We start from the raw sequence: 8,197 nt of genomic DNA, 5'->3' as shown, positions 1-8,197 counted from the left end.
CAAGAGCCAGAGTGAAAAAATGTGTGTGGCAAAAAAGTTTCGTTGCTCTTTGACTCTGCCGGTTTTTCTCCGAGCACCATCGAGAGTCAACGCTCTCGTATTCTCGCTGGAAAACGCCTCTCGATCGACATCGAATCTGAGGATGAGAGACACTGTCGTTCTGTTGGCCTATCGCTACTAATACAGATCTCACGCACTCCCCTCGATATAAACCATTCTCTACCCTTGTGCACGCCGTATGGGAACCCATACGTGCACACGCAGGAACCTTGAACGACCACGCCGGAACGGCTATTCAGATTTAAATCGCGGCAAAAAGAATATGGATTCCCCTTGCTGCTCTACGAAACACAGTTTCACGGCTCAGCCACGATCACTGCAAGACGAGTATTTAGGGCAGATCGTTTTCTACAGGGGCACCTCGGTTTTTGCTCGTCTTTCGTATTATGCTTGTTGTGTTCAGTGTGTGTGATAGGTAGACCGCGGATCTTTGTGTATTTACAATGGCGCAAAAATACACACAATATGGAAAGATATGTAAAATATCGAAAGTATAATATACTCGTTATAATTTTTAATGGGCGAAACGAGTCTCTATCTTGAATCAATTTTTGAAAATTATGTTCACAAAAGTATGAATATAATTCATGCTCGAGTCTAGTGACAGTCTTTGTTATTAAGTTGTGTTCTGTCAGTTATTAGGTTGTTGCATAAATTTTGTTCGTTTCTTCTTTTACGCAAGTATACAGACTTTTATGGAATTTCATGTTTCTGTGGGCAGAAGTAAAAAAAATATCGTACCACAGTAACAGCTGTTTAATGTAGTTATTCGCTAATTTTCGACAAACAATTTGTCCAAGAAAGTATTGATAAGAAGGTTAGATGCAAAGATAGTTCTAATAAGAAAAGATATGTCGTTCCTGAACAGAGAAAATGAAATATTAGTAATGGCAGAGCTGTCAAGTTTCTCGTTTAATTATCGTAATTAACCTTTATCGTTCGTCGATTTAGTGACTTCAGTGATTCACTACTTCATTTTCACTGTGTCCCGAATTGTTCGAAGATTTCAGAAACGAATAAATATATCTTAGTTTATGGTTGAATAATCTTTATTTTGGGAGAATAATTTTTATTTTATTATTATTATTAATTTCGATTGCTCACAGTGGAACATAAGATGATTTAATTTCGAAATGACGACTGCAAGAGATCTTATAGATATTTTTGAGAAAATCAATGATGTCGAGAACACACTCGGAGAATAGCATCTGGATGAAAAGAACAAGTTAGTTTGGAATTGTCACATCCGTTGTAGGTTTTATTTGACTTGTCGCGTTTTATGTAATAACATCTGTTTACATTAAATTAGATCTCTGGCTTATAAATAATATCGGTATCTCTGTCTTTTTATCTCTCTGAATAATCTTTTCTCGCACGCATACGTGATTCCCATTCACACGATTCCTGTTCACACAACTCTTATTCACACGAAATTAAACTGTACATATGTAATAATATCCTCTTCTCTACAATTATTGTCCATGTACTATCTACACGTATATACAATCCATTTGTACAATAATCCGAATTATAAGTCCTTTTATTATTCACAGTGGGACACAATAATGTCTTCTTTATCACCGAAACTATGAAAAAATATAAAGTACTGATATCGGATTAATATTCCATCTCTCTAATTAATATCAATCTCACAAGCATCTCTTGATCCTTTAAATCGACCCCGTACAACTGAACACTAAATCAAATGTTGAATCGTCGTTATATCTTCGTCATTGCCAATTTCACCGAAACGAGAATGAATAAATCGAGATAAATTTAAGTGAAGGGAAATAAAACTAAATAACTCACAGACACTACTATATGAACGATCGGGTAGAAAAAGCACTTCGTCGAGAGCCTGGATTAACGTCGGACGCATTCCCTTTCCACAGAAGAGACAGTACATCCACCGACGACGTAATCGACCTAAGTAATCACTAGCCTTCCATCGGAAATTTTTATTCTCGTTTCACCGAGCTTCCGTCCTTTTTTCGCCCTAGTAAGGCCTCCATACTGGTTTGGTCACGGCCGGCGAGGAGATCTTGGTCGGAGATGGGCTCCTCTTTGGCGACAACGACCGCGAGATCAGAGCTGTTGGCGCCTTGAGCTCGTTTTTCGTACCCTCGATGGCCTTTTTCGATGGGACCCTTTCCGAAGGCGATGAAGATGCGGTGACGACGGACGTTGCTGGCGGCAAAGTGTTCAATCTGATTGGCACGAACGCACTGCGTATTTCTTCGGCTGCTGATTCGCTTCCGGACTCGCTCGGACTTTTCGGTGGCGTTCTAGACGGACTGTTTGGTATGGTCGCTGATACGGCCGTACTGCTAGTTGTTTTTGGCGGCAGCGTCGCGTACTCTGTCGGATATTTTACGTGGTCGAACGGATAAGACGGTAAAACGGTGGGCGGGAAGGTTGGTGGAAACAGATCCGTTGTTGGCATCGGAATACTTCCTAAAGAAATGCGTAAAAAGAAAAGAGGTGATTAGTTATGATTTTTAGGGAAACTGACATGGCGATTTAAAGAAAAATGTGAATGAGAATGAAGCGAATGAGATCGTGATTAGTCGCGATCTTCAGAGAAACTCAACTAATGATTAGCGAGTTAAAGAAGAGAGTCGGTTAGTATGGATCCCGAGGGAAAATCAGAATAGAAGAAGTGACGATTAGCTGTAAGTTTTAGAAAGAAGAAATCTTTAGAAGAAAGCTTTTTGACAAAGAGAACCAAGTCAGCGGAACCAAATTCATTGATGGCATGTCGGAATCATTTTTATAGAGACACAGAAAAGGAAAAGGTGAGGGCTAGTCGTGGTTTTTAAAGAGACAGAAATATATGGAATTTTAGAGGAACTGGTATAAAGAATAGAATCGATAGTTGAAGAGGACCAAGTCGCTGAAAATAAATGCATCGATGGGACTGGAGCGGAGCCTGAGGAAAAATGAAAGATGAGAAAGGAAAAGGGCGACGATTAGTCGTGATTTTTAGAGAAGCTGATGTACTATGAAGAAGGAGAGGAGTTTGGTGGGTGAAGAGAACTAAGTCGTATTGTTATTGCGTGGATGCATGGGGGTCGAAGGGGTCCGTTGTGGGAAAAGGGAACCCACCCTCGGTCCAGCCACGAGTATGAATCATCGGCAGGCGTCGCGGACTCTGGCGAAATCGATAACACGAACTCGCTTTCGTCTGAACGCGTGTCCGCTTTCGAGGCTTTTTTTACTAGTCGGAGTCGGAGCGATTCTTTGGTTGTGTGCATTGTTGCCCTTTGATTGATTGCGACTCAGACGAGGATGAAGGGCTCTGATGGTAGCGATTAGAAACGTTCTGCGTGGCTAGTACTTTTCATCACAAGATGATGGTTCTTGAAGCGCATGCGTTTTGTGACGATATATAGCATTTTGATGCAAAAGCTGATAAGAACCGTTTTACACCTGTTATCGATGAAGACATTTTTGTGTAATCTAATCTTTATCTAATCTATTTGAAGTGGCGATAAAATCTTTGCATAAACTCGAAGAAGGAGAATTCGGTAGTAAGTTCTTGATGTTATCCGAAGAATTGACGAGCAATCGGTGAAAGATACGAAAATACTGGGCGTGTAAGGATTGAGGAAATTATTATCGCGTTTGAATGTTGTTTAATGGAAATACTGACGAAATACTGGGAAATACAAGCAGGAAGGCAATTATAAAATGAAAGCTCACCTTTGACGAACGCGGGATGGGGCAAATGCCACGCATGTCCCAAATACGCAACATCTACCCAAGGATTCAGCAATCCAAGTCCAGGAAATCCATGCCCGTACTGATAATCTGCAAATATCCAAGAAACATATTCCTTAGCACGATCGAAGCTTTCGAAAATAAACTAAAGATGCGTGCCTTCGACGCGATTCCTTCGACTCTATAAATAACCATCCAACGATCAAGGTTCCCCAAAACGCACTCTGTATCAGTTATGTTGTAACCTTGACGAACTTTTCTCCCTATCGATCCTGGTATTTAATTATATCCTACCTCGCGTTTCTTCAAAATCCTTCTTTTATCATGTAAATCTGAAAAGAACGAAAGTCTATCTAATCTAATTTAAAGAAATTAATTAGAAATCCAATTGAAGAATATATAGGGAAAAAGAAATGCGAGTTTTCCTAAATGTTTTGAAAGTTCATGCAAATTTAGAAAGATCGCGAATTTATGATTTTAATTACATATGCTAGAAGGATATTTGACTCGGTCTACTCAACACGCGATACGTAAGTGTATTTTCTATTTAACTATCTAAGTAATAGATGCGACCATTTTGATTAATAACACGGTATATATCTACAGCCTCAAACGTGAGATTTAAACCATTGCCGTTAATCCGAATCTGCATTTCTTCCGCACGTCGTTCTTTATATTCTGCATAGTATTTCAACAGATTCGCGTGATCGATATGTTTACATGGATCGAAGTAACTTAACCAACTTGAAAGAAACTTCCGTCGACTTGTTTGCTTCAAACCTTTTGAATTCATCTAAATTGATTAATCTGAATATAGTTTAAATCAAGTTACTTGCTTCAAGCCGTTCGAATGTAATTATGTATCTTGACTAATCTGCACAAAATTTAAACCAAGTCACTTACTTCAAGTCCCCTGAATTCAATTAACTCGGCTAATCTGAACGAGATTCAAGCAAAGTCCACTTGCATCAAGTTTTTTGACAAATCTTAACGAGTCTTACCGAACTGACAAAGCGATGTGATGGCAGAGGTAGAAAAAAAGAAGAGGAGTTTCGGAGGGATGGAGACCAGTCGAAATGTCGTAAAACTCAGATTAACGATGCTCTCCGGAGCCGAGTTAGCGATCTCTGTTTACAAGATCGGCGCGTTACGCTGGCTCGTTACGAGCCACATGCTACCGCCATATGCGGCGCGATAAACAAACGCATAAACGCGGTTCCTTTGCAGCCAACGCGTCCACGTCGTCGTTTCCCTACCTCCCGTGGCTTCGTTCGGCTCTTTTACCTCGACCTGCACGCCGCCGCCAATAAACACAGACCAACGGTACAGTAGTTAGCGTTCTACAAGCCAATCCAGACTCAAGTTTGTCTGAGGAAAATAAGCGAGGATGTTAAAAGGATGCCGACTGAGCCGCGATCGTCGCGGCTTGAACCGATGCCAACCTCCGTTTGGTACACAGATACGATTTTCACGCGTTTGGCCGCGTATACGTGTGCGTGTGCGCGCGCGCACAGCCAACCTTATGCACGTGCACGTGCAAACGGGTCTGGTAGAGGCTGCGAGTCTCTGCGACCGCCGCGCGCGGCCCGCGGTTTGAGGTCCACCGGATTATTAAACGCCTACGAGGATCTCGACACCCGTTTGCGGGTTCTATACCGGCCACGCGATCGTTCTCCATGCGGAATCTTTCCTTTCACCTTCCCGAGTTGGATATTTTTTTTTTTTACATCCAGGATAACAGAAATCAAATTCGGAAAAGAGACTTCTGGATTATTTGTGGAGAAACTTCCAGGAAGAGGAAAAAGGAGACTAAGGATTCTTTCAGGATATCCTAATACATACGGCTAGTGGGTGGGATTGGCGAATCAAAGCTTTTGACCCGAAGTCTGAAAAAAAAAAAAAACGAAAAAAAAATTAAAAAGACCAATGTTTTATAGCAAAGAAATTATTATGGCCAACTCATTGAACTCGATGGATAAGAAGTTGCAGTAAAGAAGAAACAAATCCTTCAAAGATTTCGTGTTTAACATTCATGTTTGACAATCCTCCGACGATCTCGTATTTAACGAATTACACATTTAGAGAATCGAAGTTTTAAGTCGAAGAAATCAAAGCTGCGAACAAGAGAAATTGTTATGGCGAATCTATTCGGCCTTTAAGCGAGAGTTTGCAGGAAAAAGGGAAAGAAAATCTCTGAAGATTCGAGTTTGGAATCGGAAAAATATAGAAAAGGAAATAAGGAAAATGAAAACTTTTAGTAATCTTACATCTAGCAAAGAAAATTAGAGTCGAAGAAATCGTAGTTTGTGAAAAACTACCGCGGTGAGCTTACTCGATTTGGATCGTGGTTCCCTAGGCCCATCCACGGTGACTTTGATCGCCTTCGTATAGGTGGCGACTTGGAAGGGTACCGTGCTGATTTGTATCGTCAGCGAAAACGACTTTCCTGCAATTAGTAAAAAATTATTCGAGTTTAGTTTTTCCCAGGTTCCAAAATGATATAATTTCTTCAAGAATATTTTTCAAAATAAATTAGAAAATTAAAGTAGAGCTATAATCCATGGGACGCTAACCTCTTCCGCTACGACCAACGAATCTGAGATCATTGAACTTGGCGACTTGGTTTTTCATGACAGCCGTGCAATTTCTCAATTCACCGCAGCAATTCTCATCGTTGCCAGCTCTGATAGTGACTAGAGTGCCGTCGCTGACCTCGTCGAGGGCAACGACCTTGAAAGCCACCGGTAGCGACTTATTCGACCTCCAGTGCGATGGCAACGCGCTGCAAAGGATGGCCGGACTTCCGGTCCTCACCAGATCTCCGTGACAAGCCTGCAGTGTCTCATGAATAGCGTTGAAGTTGTCCATCCCTAACGGTCCCTCCGGCAGATGCATTTTTTACTGAAGTTGTAGACGTTGATGGCGACAAAATACTCCAGAAAAGAAAGAAGTCATTAACGCTAAAATCCTCGATAACACCAAGTATCTCCTTAACACACTGTGTCCAAATCACTGTTGAGTATCTCACTCGAGCACGATAATAGTCCATAAACAGCAACGATTTAACAAAGAAGAGAATATCTCTGTTATTGTTACGCGCAATTCAACTAATATTTTTAAAGAGTCCCTCGTAGAACGACATACACTTTGGATCGCAATCGAAGAAAAATGATACGACGGACCGAGGAAAAAGTTCGACGCTAAACCGACGCGCACTCGATGCCGGCTGAGCGGATTCTAGTTTTTCGCGGCCGCAGCCGCAGCTATTTAGAGGGGATTTTTCTCCCCTCCAATTTTTCCGGAGCCCCACCCAGGCCAAGCGCGTCGACCAATGAGGACGGCGGTCGTGTTGTGGCCTCCGCGGCTCGCCGCCTTCGCCCCTAACCAGGCTTAGGGGGTGCCTTGCGAAAGGGGCTGCTAGCCTGCTGCCTCTCTCGCCAAGGGTGGCTTGTGCCTCCGCTCTTCCTTACCGTACTCATCGTCCCACTCTCGTCACGCGTCCCTCTCTATCCTACCCTCTCTGCCTACCTATCCCTTTCTCTCTTCCATCGGCACGTTCCGCTTTCTACTACCCGCTTCATCTTCCTTCTCTGTCACCCTCGTAGTACCATTTTGGTTCTAACTCTTGCTCTGTCTTCCTCAGTCTAGTGTATCCTTTTCTCTTTGCTTTCTCGCTCGGTCTTCTTGCTACCGTCTACCTTGGCCGGCCAACTCCTGCCACGCTTACGGGATGATGTGAATTTTCACGCGCACGTGTTCGTACCATCCCTCCATGGTCCTCCACGTTGCACACGTTTCTTGACCTCGAGGATGACTGTTGCGAAGAACGAAGAATTTTCTCTGGTATTGTTCGATGAAATTGAATTATATAGAGTGTTTAATGCTGTCAAGGGATATAAATACCCGAGACCCTTATTCAGTTAATCGGAGAATAGAATGATAATGGGTATAATTATTCCGTCTCGTACGTTTATTTTACGAGGCTTTAGTATTAAGGTTTTGATATTCAGGTTTTCTTATCGATGCTTTCTTATCGGGATTTTACCATTTATCACAGTTAAATCCGCACAATCTTGTGATTAGCACGAGGACTGCGCTTTCCGATTTGTTCAACAATGCGTCAATTTAATCTTGGACAACTTCATTAAGTATATCAGATTTTTGTGATGGGTAGAATATTGTTTCTTATAATGTTTGGACAAAAATGAAAATCAACTGGTACACCCTTCTGGCTTTTTCAACGACAAAACCAATCTCTTTTTCAGCAAAAGAAACAATTCTCATGTTTAAATTTAATAAATTTTCTTACCGTTATTAGTCCTATTGATCTCTTCTATTTATTTTTTTCCCCTCTTAAGATAATGTTTCCTACCCCGGGATATAAGAATTTCGCTTAATCTGCCATAACCAATTTCAG

General features: G+C 41.7%; 1 protein-coding gene across 1 annotated transcript; it reads right to left on the bottom strand.

Moving 5' to 3' along the window:
• Nucleotides 1-1,300: 1,300 nt before the first annotated feature.
• On the bottom strand, nucleotides 1,301-7,012 carry LOC117243368 (segmentation protein Runt-like). The gene is made up of 4 exons (XM_033510795.1): nucleotides 6,354-7,012; nucleotides 6,113-6,226; nucleotides 3,763-3,870; nucleotides 1,301-2,514 (listed from the first exon to the last, which is right to left on the bottom strand). Exons 1-4 carry the CDS (start codon nucleotides 6,673-6,675, stop codon nucleotides 2,057-2,059), a joined length of 1,002 nt encoding a protein of 333 aa, XP_033366686.1. The 5' UTR covers nucleotides 6,676-7,012; the 3' UTR covers nucleotides 1,301-2,056.
• Nucleotides 7,013-8,197: the final 1,185 nt, after the last annotated feature.

Source organism: Bombus vosnesenskii, unplaced genomic scaffold (genome assembly GCF_011952255.1).
Source record: "Bombus vosnesenskii isolate JDL3184/JDL3185 unplaced genomic scaffold, Bvos_JDL3184-5_v1.1 scf7180000013265, whole genome shotgun sequence".
In the NCBI taxonomy this organism is placed as follows: domain Eukaryota; kingdom Metazoa; phylum Arthropoda; class Insecta; order Hymenoptera; family Apidae; genus Bombus; species Bombus vosnesenskii.
Note: the sequence above shows the minus strand (reverse complement) of the source record. Positions and strands in the feature narration are given on the sequence as shown.

Excerpts from the sequence above, each read along its gene's own strand:
- LOC117243368 (XM_033510795.1), bottom strand. The coding sequence starts at position 6,675 with ATGCATCTGCCGGAGGGACCGTTAGGGATGGACAACTTCAACGCTATT. Across the intron at positions 6,227-6,353 it reads CGTTGGTCGTAGCGGAAGAG|GAAAGTCGTTTTCGCTGACG; the intron begins GTTAGCGTCCCA and ends TACTAATTGCAG. Across the intron at positions 3,871-6,112 it reads GGAACCACGATCCAAATCGA|ATTATCAGTACGGGCATGGA; the intron begins GTAAGCTCACCG and ends GGATATTTGCAG.